General features: G+C 37.4%; 1 protein-coding gene across 2 annotated transcripts; it reads right to left on the bottom strand.

Moving 5' to 3' along the window:
- Window positions 1-9,226: 9,226 nt before the first annotated feature.
- On the bottom strand, window positions 9,227-18,879 carry LOC139718325 (properdin-like). 2 transcript variants are annotated; one of them, XM_071629803.1, is made up of 5 exons: window positions 18,603-18,879; window positions 16,631-16,690; window positions 14,088-14,273; window positions 11,539-11,591; window positions 9,227-10,320 (listed from the first exon to the last, which is right to left on the bottom strand). In XM_071629803.1, the coding sequence occupies exons 1-4, from the start codon at window positions 18,670-18,672 to the stop codon at window positions 11,563-11,565; spliced, it is 345 nt and encodes a 114-aa protein (XP_071485904.1). In that variant the 5' UTR covers window positions 18,673-18,879; the 3' UTR covers window positions 9,227-10,320; window positions 11,539-11,562. The 2 variants fall into 2 exon arrangements, with proteins under 2 accessions (XP_071485904.1, XP_071485905.1); XM_071629804.1 differs by lacking the exon at window positions 11,539-11,591.
- Window positions 18,880-19,702: the final 823 nt, after the last annotated feature.

Genomic DNA, 19,702 nt, shown 5'->3' with positions numbered 1-19,702 from the left:
TCTACACATGTATCTATCCAAAACTGCAAAAATGACTGTTGGCGCTTAACGCCTAACCCAGGCAGATTATGTTTTTTACAGCGTTTGTTACAAGTTCTGTTCAAAGAAAACGAAAGGAAATATTATTGGGGAATCACATTCGCTCTCTGCTAAACCTGTATAGGCATGAACAATAACAAGACATGTATACTAATCTTCTAACGCGAAACGTAAAAATAGGCGGAAGTGTGAGAAACGGGAGCTACTGGCAAAAACGAATAACAACCTCTATGACATTGCATACTTTTTAAAGATCAGAAACGATGTTCAGCATTAAGTTCGGATTTTCTGTACCACTTTTTATTTTCAATGACTGTCTACTTCTGACATTAACTGGAAAGTAAAAGAAGAAAGTCATACTGACCCTCCCCATCTATATCTCTCTACATCTATCTATCTATCTATCTATCTATCTATCTATCTATCTATCTATCTATCTATCTATTTACCAGCCATAATCGCTGGAAATTTATATTGATGAAGATCACGAATACTAGCTTGGTGAGAACTGATGATCTGTGGTTATGAGTTTCATCTCCGAGCTGTATATCTCATAATTGGGTATGGACAGTCATCCCTTTACATCTAATAGATTTCATTTTGACGGAGGCTAAAAAAAAGAAAATACTCAAAATTGTGTGGCGAAACTATTGCCTGCCGTTGAGGATTTCTGAAATGAGCAGTAAATTCATTCTGAATGAAAGAGTGAGGTCAAGTAAACAAATGGTCTAGAATTCATCAAAACTGGACAAGGCAAAGTGACATAAAACAGGGCCGGCGCAGTGTTTTCAAAAGTGTGGGGGCCCACTTCCGGGTTTCATGAGCTAACAAGCAAAAAAAAAAAGTCCTCATCTCATTCTCTCCCCTCCCATTTCCGGGTGTTATAAAAAAAAAAAAAAAGGTCTTCAGAGAAAACACTTAACCTTACCGCCGCCATACTTCAAGATCTCTATCTATTTCTATTTTAGTGCCACATACGTACTTCCGGGTTGAAAAAAGTGTGGGGGCCCAAAGTGATAACACCTTATGTATTCCTTTGTATGATGCACAAAAAGTGTGGGGGCCCGAGCCCCCACGGCCCCCATATGACTGTATTTCCTTACACTACAATTTTTTCCCTTATTATACTGAGAAATGAGCTTCATTGATCTCGTAAAACTATACCAACTCGCAAATGTAATTATACTCTGTGGAGATGAAATAAGTGAAATTATTGAAAAGAATGAAGTAAAATATTGGGGGGATTTTTAAGTTGTACAGTATTTTTGGCAGACAATACATATTCGAATGAGAATGAGACCATAGTGTCATGATGCAGCTGACTTGCTTACAAATCTTCACTAGTTTTTTTTTTAATAAATGCAAAGAGAACAGATTTGATTGTAACCATCACATTCACTTCTAGTGATTTTACAAAGATGATATTTTTATGGGATATCATTCTCGATATAATGGTAATGGTAACGGTAATGGTTTATTAAAATTTCATTTGCAGCCATGGAGATGGCTGAATTGCAGAATTTTGTTCAATATCATTTCATTTTATAATAACATACATAGTCATACAATCATTCTTAGATTAAAATATAAAACTACACAATTATATATATATATAAACACTTGATGACCAAAATATCAAAATTAATCGAATACACTTGTACATACACATTGAAAAAGCTGTGAGAAAAATTAAACATAATCTTCATGTCACCAACATATTACAATACACAAACTTATAGACTAAAATATATCAAATATACACAAATCATTATACTTCTCCAATAACTTTTAAATTTTGTTTATACATATACTGAAAAAAAAATGAAGACGGCAGTGATGACATAAGAAATATTAAACACTTGCGTATAGAGGCGGAGAGTGAGAGACACAGAAGGAGTAGGAAGGAGATAGCAAGAGAGCTAGGAAGAGACAGAAGAGAATACTTGGATGGGATGTACAGAGAGATATAAAACAAAAAATCTATTTATGCTGGATTGAGGACCAAAAGCCAATTAGTAGCACGCGACGCAACGGAAATTCCCCTAATTAATCATTACTATGGTATCGTAAAACAGACAAAAAGGTAAATCGAGCTTTATTCGCTGGTTGAAAACTTTGTACCAAAGGATTATCCTGTAGGCAGTTATCTTGTGTTCATAACACTATAGACGAGGCCGTTAGTGTTTCCCGAGTGTGGCTAGAAAAATCCTACTTTTGGCTTGTCAAAACATTTCTTAGCAGGAAGTTATCGTTTTCGCTAATCCAAGGAGGACCTTGCCAACATAGCATTTGATAGGCCATGTAATTAAACTGTAATCATAACAACCGGCATGAACGGAAGAAAAGGTGATAACAACGCATCGCAGTTCAGAGCTGCATCATACATGGAGAACGTCGTGAATATAGCCAGGTTACGAAGGTCGTTAGGTGTTAATAATCAAGTAGAATTAGTGCGAACTAATCATTACTAGATGCGTGTGAGACTGACTGATCATACCAGTAACCAAAAGACAAAAAAATTCATCTGCTTTCATTCATGTATAAGATTATGAATGACATGGCCCCCGAGTATATGAAAGATAATGTTTAAGTACAAGACATCAGCATACTCTCTCCGTAATCAAAACGATTTACAGTTACCACAGCCTAAAACTAATTATTGTAAGAGATTATTTTCATACAGAGCTGCGGCAGCGTATAATAACATACCTGATGATCTACGTCAACTTTCCTCTTTACCCGTTTTCAAGTTCAATTTAGACAAAACCGAAATCCTTTCCACTTGATTTTTTTTAATGCTCCAAACCTTTGAACATTATGTAATAATATGGTATATATGTAGTCACAGTGTAGTAATGTAAGTACCGTTCTTTTTGTGTTTGTGTTATATTTTTTTTTCTATTGTCAGTCCCTGATTAGGCCTATGTGAATTTTTTGTGTGAACAGGGCCCTATGGAAGACCAAAAGTGACTATCATTGTCACTACTGAAAATGGGCTACCCTCCGTATGTTTTTCTTTTCTTTTCTGGACCTTTATGTATGAAATATGTTGATTTTTAGTACGGAAATATAACAAACAAACAAACAAACAAACCACTTTTTTCAAACAAAAACAACAAACCATACAACCAACATTTAGGAAAACAAGTAACCAAGAAACGACAGAAAAAGGGAGGGGAATGAGAGAATGTAGTTAAACAATAACAGAATACAGGTGATGTAAAGATATTTATTTTCACAACTGTAACGCAAGTCAGTTGTGCTTGTTTGTTTGTTTTTTGCTTGTTTGTTTGTTTTCCCGGCTGACACGGCGAGCAGAAGTTCGTGGCGTGAAAATTCGTCGCGCCATTTTACACGTGACGATAACCTCCCTCAAAGATCAATGGGCCAATGAAAGATTTATGGAGAAAAAAAATGGCGGGAAATCGAAGGGTGACGTCAAATGGGTCATGGACGAAATGGGTATATACAGGAAGAGTCTTTGTCATAGTCCCTACCGCTGTACAGTGATTGCAAGAGAAGCAAGCAGAAGGTTAATGTTTACGCGAGACTGCAATCATGTAGTCAAGCTACGAGCGAGAACCCAGACCCAAATAGCGAGAGCATTCAGTGGTTCTTAAGCTCTTCGCTCTCGAATGGCGTTGCCTTCGGCAGCCTGCTTCAAGGGCCTATGAAATAAAGTCTGTGTTAATAAGAATTCAACGTACAGAACGGTGGAGATTCCATGAAACAATGAATTTCATATTTTGCTCATTAAGAAAAAAAAATCATTATAAGTACTATTGTTTTGCCTAGTTTCAGTGAAAAGATACATCATTCCCCCTCGCAGAGGGCTTTTTGGTGTAAACAAAGGTTACGGTCAATGATTTCAAAAGCTACAGCTCCCTTTCTCTTTAAACAAATCTAGTCATCATGTAAGATAAACAACTCTGCGATAATTTGATGCTACATATATTTACAATTAATGCATTTTAAAATAATTATGCTCTTCATAAAATTCTACCAAAACAGAGACGGAGTTCAGTGAAGATTGTAATAAACTATAATACAGGTTAATGGGTGACTGGTGAGGACATCGGGGCCTCATCGTTTCATTTAATATACATTTGATCAATACCACTCCTGATGTCCACGTATATGCCCAATCTTGCTGAAACAATTACAGCTCGCTATTCCAAAGGTTCGTTATCACTCAGGGAGGTTCGTTATTGCGAATGTTCGTAATTCCGAAAATGAAATAAGGTTTCGCACGTTAATCCGAAAATGGGGGAAAAAAAACAGCAACAAAGGTTTGTATTCCATGTCCATTTCATGTTCGTTTATCGGAAAACGAAATAAAGTTCGAAATTCGCATCGTTTTTTCCCCATGTTCTGAACCACGATGACCAACCTTCGCAACACAAACTATTTACAGCTGTATTTCATTTTCGGACAAACGAACTTCGGAAAAATGTCACAAATTCTACATAGGTATACGGAATTTGTGTATTTCGGAATAACGAACCTATGGGATATCACGTTCTGATTAAACGAACAGCACCCCATGAAACTTCCACAGTCCAGATATAATCTACTCTTTGTATGTGTGCTCGCGCTCAACTCGAGTGAACTTTGGCACATGGTGTCGTTTAACTTGAAACTGAAACGCCCCAGACGTTGCCAGACGGAGTTGCAATGTGATATGGTTGTGTCTCGAAGGAGTCGCGTTTTACGACACACATACGCACACACACACACACACACACACACACACACACACACACACACACACACACACATACGCACGCACACATACGCACACACACACACACACACACACACACACACACACACACACACACAGGAAATAATATACAAACATTTCTTCACGAGGATGAAAAAAAAAAGATATACGGCCAATGAGATGGTGAGTGGAATATTGCCATGTCGTATTTGCTTGAAACAATTATGGGAACCCATTAGCGTTGTTTGTTCCTTCTTGCCCATCGCAAACTTAAATGTGCGCTCCACAGTAAACATGTCCTTGACTCCAAAATATCTGAACTCAAGATTTTGGGCAAAGAAAATTCAGATTAGCAAAACCTCAGACTCAATGTAATCTTTTCTTCTTTTTTTCACGACTGTGCAAGACCGTTAGTCCTTAAAGGCAAGGAATAAATCTATTGTTATAGATGTTGGAGAAATTTAGCATATACAGAGGGTGTATTTGGGTGTACGGGATGGATTATCTGCTTGTTCCTATTCGCCCAATCAAATTGAATCTGATGATCTGTTAGTTTATTTGCTTGTTCATTTTGTCTTCAGTTCCTTTGAGACATCCAATCTTGCATACCGTCCGTGTTTTCTTTTCCTTTCGTTTTGGTGCGTGCTTACAACAACAACAACAACAACACACATATACATACATACACGAGTACACATTGCGTCGTAGCAAGGTTACACAATGTTTCATGAAAATAAGATAAGAAAGTTTCTTGATATTTCTTGACATTTCTTCCGATGCTACTGGTCTTGCTTTAGTTTCATGTGTGTGTGTGTGTGTGTGTGTGTGTGTGTGTGTGTGTGTGTGTGTGTGTGTGTGGGTGTGTCTGGGTGTGGGTGTGTGTGTGTGTGTGTGTGTGTGTGCGCGCGCTTGCGTCTGTCTGTGTGTTTGTATATGTGTTAGGTGTGGATGTGTGAGTGTAAGTGTTCGCCTACCTGGGGATCGAGGTCTCTCGCCCACCTCCCTCACTTGTGTTGTGTCACGTTGATTCACGACGCAAGAGTTTTATCTTATATTGATGTATTAATCCATGATGTAGTCTTACGATTTAATTTCTGTCTGACATAATCATGTATTTTTGTGAATTTGGCGCCACCCGTAACACTTCGGCACACTTCGGCACACACGCCTAGAGCCTTTGGCAAGGCTAAGCATGCAGCTGCCTTGTATGTGCTTCCACCAATACCCACAAGGATTATTGACTTTTATCAGCTTTTGTTTGACCTTTACATCTCAGAAAATTATATTCGAAAGCGCATCGACGCAACCACAGCACGTGTCACGGTATATATTTTTCCATCACGCTCTTTCACGCACACTGTGCCGTAATAACCGGGTGAAAGCAAAATGGACTTTCTGACTTCGTCTCTCGAAGAGACGACGGATATTGCTATTCCTGTCTCGAAAAACCGAGCCAGAAAACAAAACTAGATATGTCCGAGTGAAGGGAAGACTCGAGCTAAATATATGACAAGTACATTCGACAAGACGCCGACCAGTGGACCGAGCCAGCTGCGCAGGAATTGACCTCTATTGTATAGGGTGTCTGGTGATGATGATAACATAGCCTTCAATCGATAAAAGGCTTCCCGCACACTTTTCTCACGAAATGATACTCCAGATATATGAGCTTGTTTTCTGACTTCAAAAGCATCAAAGTATAGCAAAGATTTGTGAGCAAACTCGGAGAAGTCTAAAGATAGTGCATCTGAATGTTCTTACATCACATTCGCACCACGACTAGTTGTGTGGCTAGACCAATATTCAAACCCGTCAGCATGTTGTTCCGCCCTGTACAGTGCCATTGCTGGGGGGGGGGGGGGGGGGGGGCGCTGTCTTCAGATTGGGATAGGTTTAGATCCACATTATTTTCTCTCCTGGATTCAACTTAATTAAGGAAATCAATTTCTCTGTCCTCTGTTTATGCAGTGATTCTGCCGTGTCGGTGCTTTTCATGTTGTTTCGATCGTGTTATCATTATCTAGCGGCATGGCCTATGTCGTTATATGAGGTGTTGAAACGGCACGATATCGCTTCAAGTTTCTTTGATATTAACGTTATCCAAACCTCCACACACTAAGAAATTCGGGTTCAAATTTAAACCCCAGAATTGTCCCCATACAACCACCCTATAAGGTGCGACTTTGCACCCAAATAAGCAATTTGCACCCTTAGAGGTGCAGTACGCTAAGTTTTGAACCTGCAGGGGTGCGAATTTGCACCCTCAGTTTTGTGCTAATCAAGGGTGCAAACGTGCACAATAAACATTAATACATTGTGAATTTAAAATTCGGACCACGAGTACCAAGATTTTACTCGTAAGATCAAACTTACACTCTCATGGATATGTCTGCATCTTTGTAGGTATACGAATATAAATATTAAGAGATTTAATTTTCTACTTGCATAATAACAGTTGCAATTGTGCACACCAGGGTGCTGCTATAGGGACAAATATAGGGTGCAAATTTGAACCTTTATTTTTTAGTGTGCAGAGATATATATATATATTTATGTTGGCGCGCGCTATACATGTACCACAGTATTATTTGTATGTAGCTAGTGAGGCTGCAAATATATTGTAAACTCACGTTACAGCTTGTCTATGCTTATGGCAGGAATGCAAGCTTCACTGAATATTGATAAATTTGTGTTGAAGTTTAAGTATTTCGTGATATTTGAGGGACAAAAATGCTTAACAATTGAGAAAATATATTGCATTTTTATTTCTAACCTCGTGTCCACCAACCTGTGAAATGGCCCACAGACAGTCGGAAAGAAATATTCAGAAAATTCTTCAATAACTACTTTTTTTTTTAGTTTTTGAGAATGCATATATGAAATGATTACACACACACACACACACATATATATATATATATATATATATATATATATATACAAATATGTATACACACATACATATAGAGAACAGACAGACACTTGATGTACTGTGATGGTGGTATTTACAGCAAATACTCCTTTAATCAATAATGATTACAACTTAGATTGTTAGATAATTATGTACACAAGTTCCAGCATCACATTACAATCCAACACATTTCCTGATTTTCAGCGATTACGTTGACAACGATCTTTCACTCTCAGTAGTACCTCAAAGACCACCATCGTTATTTTGCTTTAATCACGAATAATGAATAACTAACAGGTGGAATAAATGATAAATGGAAATAATCGAGTTACAGGTAACAGTAAAATAACTCCCTCCTATTCTCCTTGCGATATGTACGGGGGCTGTACTCAAATCAAGCACTGTATTATTTATTGTTGTATGTTTGTTGTACGTTTTGCTGTACATTGTGCAAAGACAATGAAGAAGAAAATACTCTGCGAACAACTTATATTTATGTTTGTACATGAATGTGTATGTACAATGATGATACAGAAACCAATAAATCAAATCAAAACTCATATTGATAAGATCATTGTTTATTTTCTTTGGCTTCAGCGTAATAATATGTCGCCAAGAGGCCTTATCCCAGACAACTAAGACGTTCTCCTGCACCTGCACCTTACACGTATAACGATAGATTAATGTTTTTAAACATAATTATATTTATGTTCTTCAAGTACTCTTTTTTCTACTCTTGTTTATAGTTTACTGAGAACGTCGTTGATTTGTCATGAGGATTTCATTTGAACTTAAACAGGGAAATCAGACAAACTGATACTGAAACTGAAAAGTAATACATAGCCGTTCTTGCCAATTATCTATTTCAGAACGGGAAATATGGAAGTGCGTCAATTTCTTCAGTTTCTGAGTGGGAATTCAGCGGGTACAGCAATCGTTTAATTTTCATATACATGTGCAATCATTGATCAAACTATTGGCACCTCGAGATACTTTAACTTAATACGTTTCCAATTCAAAGAAAGTTCCCCCCCCCCCCCATTTGATTTATATTCCCAGGAAAGCATATGACGTGCAAACAAGGACCACATAATTATTGTACAGGTACTACCTTACTTCAGATCGTTTCATGCCAGCCCTGACCTCCCTGCCCTGACGTAACGAAGCATGACACGTGTTGGCAGTGTTAAAGACACATCTTAACATTGTCGTGGGTAAGTTTAAAACAACAACAACAACAACAACAACAACAACAACAACAACAACAACAACAACAACAACATCCAAGAAATAAGCCAACAAAATATGAACTTTCTTGGCTAAGCTGTATAATGATGTTCAAACGGAAGAAAGGAAACCCTGAAGCATATAAACCAGAACTGGGGGGCGTTTCATCAACGAGTTCGTCGGAGTTTTCACCGACGAATTTGCTATCAGCCAATCAGACGCAAGGATTTACACTGACAACTGTCAAAATGTCACACCACCACAGCAATGAATAACCACGCCATGCTGGTAAACCGTTTCCGAAATTATTTTCATTCTAACACCACTGTCCCTGGAGGGAAAATCGTTTGTGGCAGAGTTGGTCGCTCACAAAAGATCACTTTTCAAACACTTCATCTGTAGTTTCGACCACATTGTTTTCATGGCTTCACTTTCTTTTTGCGCAATACATGTATCAGAGACACTGGTTCCTGCTCGAAAGAATACAGTGTACCACAGTGTGTTCGCATAGTCGGCTTTGTGACAACGCTCGAAGTTAACAGCGTGGAGATGATTTCACGCTGTGGTGTGGTTTTCACAGTGTTCACATAGTATTGTTCTATTTCACACTGTGAATTAATGAATCGCAATGTGTTCGCAATGTTAAAACGCTCGAATTTAACAATGTGAAGAAGATTCCATACTGTGTTCACACTGTGGGATAGCATGGAAGACCTTGCAGTGAAGGTTTTCAGCAGCTGAAAACATCGTTAAACAATGGCCAGTGGGTATGCTGCAGAATGGCATGTTATTCCTATAAAATCACACATCTCGATAAATACAATACCCACTACAACTTCGATTATACTTACAAAATGTACAACACTTTGGCTACTTCTCAGAATGGATGACCTTCCACGCAATTTGCCATTGTTCGTATCTATGTATAACCTTCACTCAAAACCACATCCTATATGCGATACAATATTTACAGTTTACCCTCGCTTCCGTGATCATCATCATAAAACTTGGAGTGGCAGAGAAATTATTACATCTTTTGTTTTATTCTGGCGTTTATTATGTTATGTTTTATAGTACTGTCGTCACAGAAAAAAAATTCCAATAAGAAGAAACGACGGAGCACTTTCGAAAGCTCACACTTAACTATACTATCATCATGTGACAAAATGCAGATTATTGCATCGATTTTAAAATAATCAATAATTGACACATCCGAGGAACATCAGAAAGGTGAGATGGCCCACCGCTAAGAGTCCATTCGCAGAAACATCTCTTTGATCCCGGTCTAACTCCACTCCCGTATAGTTGTGATTTTGGTTCTGTTTTGTTGTCGATGTTTTGAGGGGGGCATCAGTGAGATTCTCAAACTTTCTCGAGATAATTTGTCCCCTTGTGGCAGTCTTTCAAGGAACTCACTGACCTGCAACGACACGTAAAATATGAGAAATGTTATTGTCATTGCAAATCAATGGATGCACTATTCACAATGAATGGCTTTATTCATCATCTCATGCTTTGCACATTAACATCGCCATTGTGATTATCATTTGAATAGTTTTTGTTTGTTTGTTTGTTTGTTGTTTTGTTGCTCTTTAGGCAGACATTTTTTTTTTATTATCCAAATAACAGCCAGCAACAGGCGACGATCATATGAATGAGAAAAGGCAAGAAAGAATCCAAGATCCCGGATATTTCTGCGAATGGTGTCTGCGGTTTCGGCTACCTTTATTAGTTTTCTTTAAATCCTACATCATAGGAATCATAACTTCAAAGTAAAAATCATTGGAAATCGATGAGGTTGTACTTTTTTTTTTTTATTCGATTTCATTGATTCCTAAATCTCTCGACAAGCTCAACTTGGATTAATCGATGGCGTCCCAAGCCGGTAAAACTCCAGAGTCCGGTGAAAACTGAATGTTTTAACTGGGTAACAACAGACAAACTGAATTCATTCTACATGTATATACAGTATATTATATTATATAATATGTACACTAAACATAGATTGATCGTAACACAAACCCAGGATACAGCTACAAGGTACTTTGCTGCATGATGAAGCCGAGAAATAGTATTCTATCACCCTTATACTAAGTGCCAGAACTAACAAACTACAGAATATACGTGTTTGTAATATACATGAATACATACTGCTTTAGAATAATGACATGAATACATGTAGATCCATGTCTTTGTTATTTCTTGTTTATCATGTACATTGTACCTAGTGCGTAAGCACTGCACATTGTTGTGATTATTTCAGTAGTCGATAACTGTTGGAAGCTGGTGACAAGGGAAATCTTATTTCAGTTGAAGGCGAAGAACATCAGTACTTAAAATGACACGAGGAAGAACAGTGTAATCTTAAGAGATAATCTTGACTTTTTGATTTCCAGAAAGCTTGTCTTCATTTGCAATTCAGCAAACCTTTTGGCAAGTCATACAGTTCAAGACTCTGATTTCCAAATTCGATTTTGTTTCTGCACAGCTGAAATTACTTTCGGTGATTGTGGAGCCTGTATTCCTTTACTACTTTCGAGGTGGCTTTATGATACTCAATGATACTCAATGATAATATTGTGTTCATAATCGATGTACGTAATAAATATGTTTTAAATGGGAACAAAATAACATTTACCATTGCGTTATAAGTTTGTCAAACTCAGTTCCCTGCCAGGTTTGCGGCTATTTCTGCGGAGCAAGAAAGTGAAGATATTCATCAGCTGTGAGTCATTTCTTAATAAAGTTTCTCTCATGCGATTCTAGAAATCTATCAATCAGTTTTACTTTTGACTCATGAGGTGGAACAACCCTCTCACCTGAAGGTTTATATATATGTATATATATATATATATATACATACATATATATATATATATATATATATATATATATATATACAGAGGGGTCTGGTCTCTCGTGCGTTTGCATCATTTCGAATGAAGAATCATTTAAGGGAGTACTTTATCAATGCCAAAAGTGCAATTCCAGGTTGAAGTTAACTTCCACAAACAATTCAAAATCAAACACACATTGTGATACACGTTTCAAAAATATAAGTTTGGGTAGAATATAAAATGCGTTGACATTATCTAAGCCAGTTAACATGGCTAATGGCATATAAAATTGGAGGGTTAAGACATCTCACCCAAGATAATTTGCATGATCTGGTCGTACACTGTTTCGCGAAACTTCAAAATCCCACAAATTTTCGTTTGATTTTTTTTTTAAATTTTATTTTATCTGATCTCATTATAAACGTCTATTTTAGGTAGGGTAAAATTGCACTTTCATTGCACGTCTTAAATATGACGTAATGAGTTTCTTACATATTTCTTTACACTTTATTTCCACTTTTTAAAAACTTTTTATCAAATATTGTTCTTTGCTTCATTTGGTACATATCCCGTTCAAACGTACAAAATGTGAACTCACTCAAGGCGAGTATTTGTCTCTGATAAAATGAAATGTGCTGCGTTGCCACATCGAAAAAAAACGGAAAAAACTCCCTCATCATCTGTAGTCATGTACATGTTGTGTTTTTTTTCTTCAGTCTGCCCGAGTCAATTTTCGATGAAACGCATAATCGTCTCACTCAGAAACAAAGTACATGGAAAGTGGTAGTGCATATAATAAGACAACAGGTGCAAATACGTATCATGTACACCTTAGCTCACTGATTGTCGTACCTTCCCTATCCTTTGTTGGTAGAAACCTCTTCGCTGTGCAACAAGGGAATGTCTAGTCGAGGTTCCGAGGGCCTATGTACCGCTTTGATATCTTTTCCATTGTATATTGTCTCCAGTATCCATCGATATCGGATAGCTTCATTTCACGTAGAATATTCTGTTTTTCTTATTTCAAAGTGGGTTGATTTGAAATTATGTATTGATATAGACTGATATCAGGCATTTTCTTTCATGTAGGTCAACTATAGAATATGAACGGCTGTAGATCTTCAGTCCTTTCAGTGTGTTTTCCGGTTTTTCCAAGTCGCTGGGCGGATTTCTATTCTTCATCATGTTCATTCTCCTCTGAAGCGTCTGTAGTTGTTTGATCTAGCATTGTCGTCATTTCTATTTCTTCCGTGACTCCCGTTATTAGGGTAGTTGAAGCTGTGGAAGATAGAAGTCACGTTCCACGTCAAATTACGAGGATCTGATTAAAACGAGAGACCCGGAGGTCTCGCGCTCATGTAATGTATTTACTCATCGCATTTCTGTGGGTTTTTTTTACTTTCTCTCTACTCTAAAAGGGGTTCCTAGGGTCCTTGCATTGAATACTATATCGTCACCTTCTAGATTGATAATGTCTGTCAAGTTTTTCAGGAAGAAATTGAAAATGTTAATATTGGCCCGAATTCCGTCTTCTTCGTATATATCATTTGTGCAAAATAGCTACGAAAGCTGTGTGATGAAACATTAATGAAACTATAATTCACACATTAACTGCGATAAGCAAAAATTCATAATTTGGTACCGACGAGCGAGCTCACCTTCATAAAAGAAAACTATCGGATGTTTGAATTTACTATATACTTGGTCATGGGTCAACCACGCAATGCGACAACATTTCGATTCAACGTCTTCCTTGCAGATATGATCATTATCAATGTAGTGACCTGTCTTATTCGGAATCCCGGGTTGAAGGGGACTAAAGCTCCACTTTAAAGCCGTCTTATATGAAATAAGTAGGCTACACTGAAACGTACAAAATCTTGAGAGTTTAATTGAAAGCTTAGAAGGTCATGGAATATAGGGAAGTGAAGAATTCCTCAGATATTTAGTTCATGTGTGATAGAATGCTTTAAACTAAAATATGTGACAATAATGCTTTCGTCTGGTCTCTAACAGCAGCGAGATCACCCTATGTCCGATTTTAATGTGACTACCAAATCGGACAATGTTTAACATGAGGATTTTAGTGTGACTACCAATACCGTTCTTTTAGTCTGACTACCAATACCGTTCTTTTAGTCTGACTACCAATACCGTTCTTTTAGTCTGACTACTAATACCGTTCTTTAAGTCTGACCACCAATACCGTTCTTTTAGTCAGATTTGGCTATCTTTTCAAACCAACTTGAACATCGCTCTTAAATTTCGATTTAAAACCTGCTCAGAATATTTGTTGAATCAAGATGGAATCGCACGTGCGTGTCATGATGAGTGGCGGCCATATACTCACCCGCTTGTTTACAAACGTCGCACTCGCCTACCCAGACCGTGTGAAGCGCTGGACCTGTACATTCGGCACCGCCGCCAGCGGGAGCTGGGTTGTCGCACTCTCGGGAATACATGACGAGCTGGGAAGTTGTCTCGCATTCAGGATCGCTGCAGTAAACTTCACTCCAATTTCCCCATTTCCCATCAACTACATTGAAACAAGAAGAAAGAAACATGGAACTTTCATGGTTAAGGGGATCGTATAGTTTTGGTTGAGACCTAAATTGAGGTTTCTAACATTTCTTTGTGAGATAATGAGAAACCTCATATGAAATATGAAAGAGCATGTAATTCATGAGGAAATCGACATTTATTTTTGGTTTTGGTTTTGAAAGGGCTGAGATATCCAAAAGAGAGCGATTCTATTAAAGTGTGGGACCCACCTTTTATTACGATCGCTTTGTTTTACTTTGTTTTGGGGTATTTCAGTCATTCCAAACCCGATTTTCATCAAATAAACTTTGAATTCCTCTTAAAATGGTATGCGCTGTACTATTTCATAAGTGTTTTCTTGGTATCTCGCAAAAAGTCAAAAGCCCAATTATCATTTCCACCAATACTGTACCATCCCTTTAAAGGGCCTATGTAATGCAAATGTATGGTGATTTGTTTTGATTCAAGATAAACACCGAACATCACTTGTGTGGCCAAACGAATATCTAGATATATTCCATAATCATATTCTATAACTTTTTGAAACTATTTTTCTTCTGATTACTTGGATACGCCCACCAAAAAACACCTTCCAAATCCAATATTCTACTCGTGACCTCATCTGCCAAGCATTGATAAAGTACTACCGTACACTCCCGTTATAACGAACACGGTTATAACGAAATTCCGGTTACAACGAAGTAAAAATTCAGCCGGTAACATTATCCACTCTATGTATTTTTATTGTTCATTTGGTCGGTTATAACGAAATTTCGATATAACGAAAGAAAACTGCCGGTCCTGAGGACTTACAACGGGAGTCCACTGCATATTAAACAAACGATACTGGAATGCACCAAGCATAACTTCCATGTTTCTGTGTTACTAATGTGACTAACAAAAGACATTGTCGAGGAACATGCAAGTTATGCTCGGTTTCGGAAAGCGTTCAATTCCCACTCATGTGAAAGTGTGATGCTAAACTTGTAGCGAAAGTGTACAATCTCTTTAGTATTAATGACCAAACCTGAGCACACAATCTCTGCTACTTTTTACTCAAGTTCTTCAAACTCATCATCAATATTTTCTGTAAATTTTGAACGCGAAGGTGTTGGTTGCAAGCATAACTCTCTCAGTATCTGAATAAATAATTCATTAATTTATCATAATTTCATTTCATTTGTCTTATAAATTTCTTCAGAGCCATCCATGAAGGCAATATTTCTCTTTACTCATTCCATAGTCTTGAAACTCGCAATGGATGTGTCATACAACCATTCAAGATGACCATGAGCCTTATGCACTACTACCAATATAAGCTTAACTAAAAATACATGTATAGGAAGAGATAAAAATTTAATGGTCAAACTGTTAATTGTTAAATCTCTGTTCTTTCTTATTCATTCATTCATTCATTCATTCATTCATTCATTCATTCATTCATGCTTTCCCCTTCAAATGATTATTTTATTGGAGTCATGCCCCTACATGTATTGTATTTCTATATCATGCTTCATAAGAATAATGATATTGCTCACATATTAATTCAGGGCCTTGTTTCATTACGCAGTTTACATCAACTTGTCGTCATAACAGAAGCAAGATACACTCAGATGTATGTCAGTCATTACTGTGGCATCTGTCAAAATCATATTTCTCTCTCTCTCTGTAATACAGCATTCTTGACTCCTGAGAAAGTAGGTGTTTACAGGGATGGTATGCACCGCAATTTTGATTTGAGATGAGGCTTAAGGTTTAATTCCGACGTTTTTTGATGATTTTTTTGTTGTTGTTGTAGATAATGAAATACCTCTTATGAAATATGAAACAGCATATAATTTTACGAGGAATTCAGAGTTAATTTGATGAAAATTGGTTTTGAAATGGCTGAGATATCCAAAACAAAGCAATCCTTAATAAAAGGTGGGATCCATCTTTTATTAGAATCGCTTTGTATTACTTTGTTTTTGACATCTCAGCCACTTCAAAACCAATTTTCTTCAAATAAATTTTGAATTCCTCTTAGAATAATATATGCTTTTCAACATTTCATGAAGTGGTTTCTAAGTATCTCGCAAAATGCTAAAAGCTGATTCCTCACCTCAACCAATACTATACCATCCCTAAAAACTAGAAAACATTATTATACACAAATTCTACAAATGACGTAACAATATTGTTCGCTTCAATGGAGAGGCACCTGCAGTTTAATTCCTCATTAATCCCGCCCACCACCGCGCTACCCTTTACTCTACTTAGCTCCTGCCCAAGCTCCGCCCTCTCCCTCTGATGTGCTCACACCCCTTCACTCCTTTGACCACGCCCTATCGTCGTGGTAGTAAATCGACGTACCTGGACACGGTTCCTCAGAGCAAGCGTTGTATGACACCGGCGTGGCATTACCAGGAACATCTAGTTCAGCAGAAAACAACAACAACATATGAATAAATAAGGTGCAACGTGTTTGTTTTAGTTTTATACAAGGTCGCCTCTATCACGATAATTTGTTTTTTCTTTTCTGTGGAGTGAACAGCAGTAGCTGACCACGCAACCCTCTAGAAGTTTTGTACCGCGGACATTGTTTTCTTTGTCTTCTCTTTTTCATTTTATATTCTTCGACGCTTATATTTCCCTCATTCAAAAATTGTTCTTCCTTTCAATTGTAGATATCAAGTAAGAATTAATCTCATATCAAAATCTGGGAATCTACACCCTACAAGCAATGCTTTAATGTAGATTCTTCATATTTCACAAGTTTAATTGTCTTAAATGCTGTATTTGACAATTCATCCATGCATATATATATATATATTGGTTATGTTTATAGTTTAATTGTTGAAACGTGGAATATGGAACAATAAAAACAAACAAACAAACAATTGAAATTGAGCGATCTGGTGCATACTTTTGGTTAAATATTTGTACAATTTCCAATCAAGAAAAAGCAAGAAAAATGTCCACACCTCAGGAACTATTAGGGAGCAAAATGAGCTGCTTCCCCCTCCCCCTCCCCCCCCCCCCCAATTTTTAATGGACGGGGAACTTTGGATAAGAGCAATTAGTATTGGAAACTGTCAAAAAAATTGTAGCCATCTGAACGTTAGTAATCTGACATGGCATAATCGACATTGACATTGGGTCAAGCGACGTTTGACAATGACCGCTGTGAGGTCATCATCACCTGTCTCGTTCAAAAAAAAAAAATCTCAACAAATGCACAATATCGAACAGGAGAGCCCTATTCCGTTAGTGACTGCAGCTGGTAAAACATTGCATTGGGAAACAACCTTCTCCTTTCATGCCCATTTCTTCAGAGAAAAGTCAAGAAAATGAGTAGAAACATAGATACTAAACGCTTATATCATAACTTTGGAGCCTACATCGTGCAAGCTTTGCTTTTTAGTAGGTTCCTCTCACACATCATTTATTTGTCCTCATACATTTCTGTAATTTTGTCTCAAATTGACTGCTGTGTTCAACGTATTTTTCTTCGAAGTCGAATGAGATGTAAATTTGTACCAAAATGTGGAATATGGAACAATAATAATATATAATATACACGCTACACATTTCTAGTCGTGTGATGTCACGAACGGAAGCACCCTTCTTAATGCTGAATGCTTTACTGACATCCAACTACTCAACAAACCATGATCACTTTGTTCTTTGTCATGAATTCAAGACAACTGTCAAATCTAAACAGGCGTCACATTAACGTGCTCTCGGCTTTAATGAAAGAAGATTACGTAGTCAATCGTTTTTGTTTGCGTTTAGTTTAAATTTTCATTAGAAGCATATACATATCTTCTTATTTGTATAAAATATGTATCTGAAATACATACTCACGTACATATTTGTATTTACACACATAACACATAATATAATTACGTGGTAATCATATGCAACTGTATAAAGTTGACAATCAATAAGGCCTTATTTATCTAGAATCATAGCGCGCCTACTGTTGACTGTTTCCTTTATGTTGGGTCTTTATTGTGAATCACACTGCCACCGTGTCACGTTACCACGGTATATCATGAGAACAATTACAGGAAATTAGATTCTACATGCTTTATGAAACACGATCCTTCGGCAGCTGAAGAGAAAAAACAATATCATATCGTAGAATGCAGCAAAATTTCGCTTATACACTTGACTGAAACTCTTGTTAAAAACTCACCACGTGCTGAAAGCTTGTACTCTCCTTCCATGGTCGTGTGGTCTCATAATAAACTAATTCCACTGATTTTCTACTTTCGGAGAAACGCTAATTGTATTCCAAAACTGGCAACAAAATGAAAGCGCTGTGATGAAAAATACTTACAGCATATGTGAAGGAGAACCCCCAGTAGTAGACAACTGCTCCAAATTCTTGTTCGTGAAATATCCATCATTCTTCCAAATGCTTTATCAGATACCAGAGAATATAGAAAAATCTTCCCTGTGGCGTCGAACACACTTCCACTATGAAAACGAGAGAGATGGGGGAAATAACAACCCAAATATACAAAGGATTCTACCTGGTGGATGAGCAGCAAGCGGGCGTAACTATGATGATAACACAATGTATGTCTACCTACGGGTGTGTTCCGTTCGCTGAGCTGTCCACAGACTGTTTGGCGTGTAAGACGAAAGGTGTCGTAGATTTATATAGGTTACGCGCGAGTGTTGCAGTGCGTAGTACTTTGTATTGTGTCCCTGCCAGTGTGATAAACCTAAACTTCCGTTTTTGTAAAGCAATCAACGACCTGGGGCGGGCAGGAAAGCAACTTATATAACAAAACAAAACAAAGGAAATAATGAGCAGAATAATGCGTCACTCTCTCTCTCTCTCTCCTCTCTCTCTCTCTCTCTTTCTATCTGTATGTGTATATGCGTGGGTATACGTTATTACTTCCTTTACAACTTCACGTTTGATGCGATATGCAGGTGGGCTTTTTTTTTTCTTTTCTAAAACTATATTATGGAGTTGATAAGCTTCTCAAATTTAATTGGACATAATCATCATCAATATTGCACGACAGAATATAGTATTATGTATCCTAGTAGCTGCTCAATATAAGTGACAAGTGTCGCTCATCATCGTTATTATCAAATTGCCATTTACATTGTCTATTGCGCAGCTACTAAAATTATATGCTCTGCTGCGTAATTTTGACTGATTATGGCCAATCAAATATTTTGCAAAGCGGCATGCAAAGTGTGTAAGCCTTGACCATGTACTGGTGCAGAAGTCTTCCTGAATTACAGTTGAGATTTCAGAGAGTACCTAGACTGAACTCTGCAGTCGTTCTGGCTGTTATTGATGATCAAGACTTGCCGAAAGCTCGGTTTTACCCCTGAAATAAGATTAGCGACGGAATTGCTAATAATTTTTCAACATTGTGTCATCAGTTCCTTCTAAAAGGGACGGTACAGTTTCGG

Source organism: Diadema antillarum, unplaced genomic scaffold (genome assembly GCF_040938485.1).
Source record: "Diadema antillarum isolate AM-2024a unplaced genomic scaffold, OU_Dant_1.0 scf00000093, whole genome shotgun sequence".
Lineage (NCBI taxonomy): Eukaryota > Metazoa > Echinodermata > Echinoidea > Diadematoida > Diadematidae > Diadema > Diadema antillarum.
The sequence above is the reverse complement of the archived record's forward strand: the minus strand, read 5'-3'. Positions and strand labels throughout refer to the sequence as shown.

Coding starts and splice junctions, on each gene's coding strand:
- LOC139718325 (XM_071629803.1), bottom strand. CDS start 18,672: ATGATGGATATTTCACGAACAAGAATTTGGAGCAGTTGTCTACTACTG. Junction 16,691..18,602: donor GGTTCTCCTTCACATATGCT/GTAAGTATTTTT, acceptor CTGCTGAACTAG/ATGTTCCTGGTAATGCCACG. Junction 11,592..14,087: donor CGACGTTTGTAAACAAGCGG/GTGAGTATATGG, acceptor CTTGCTCCGCAG/AAATAGCCGCAAACCTGGCA.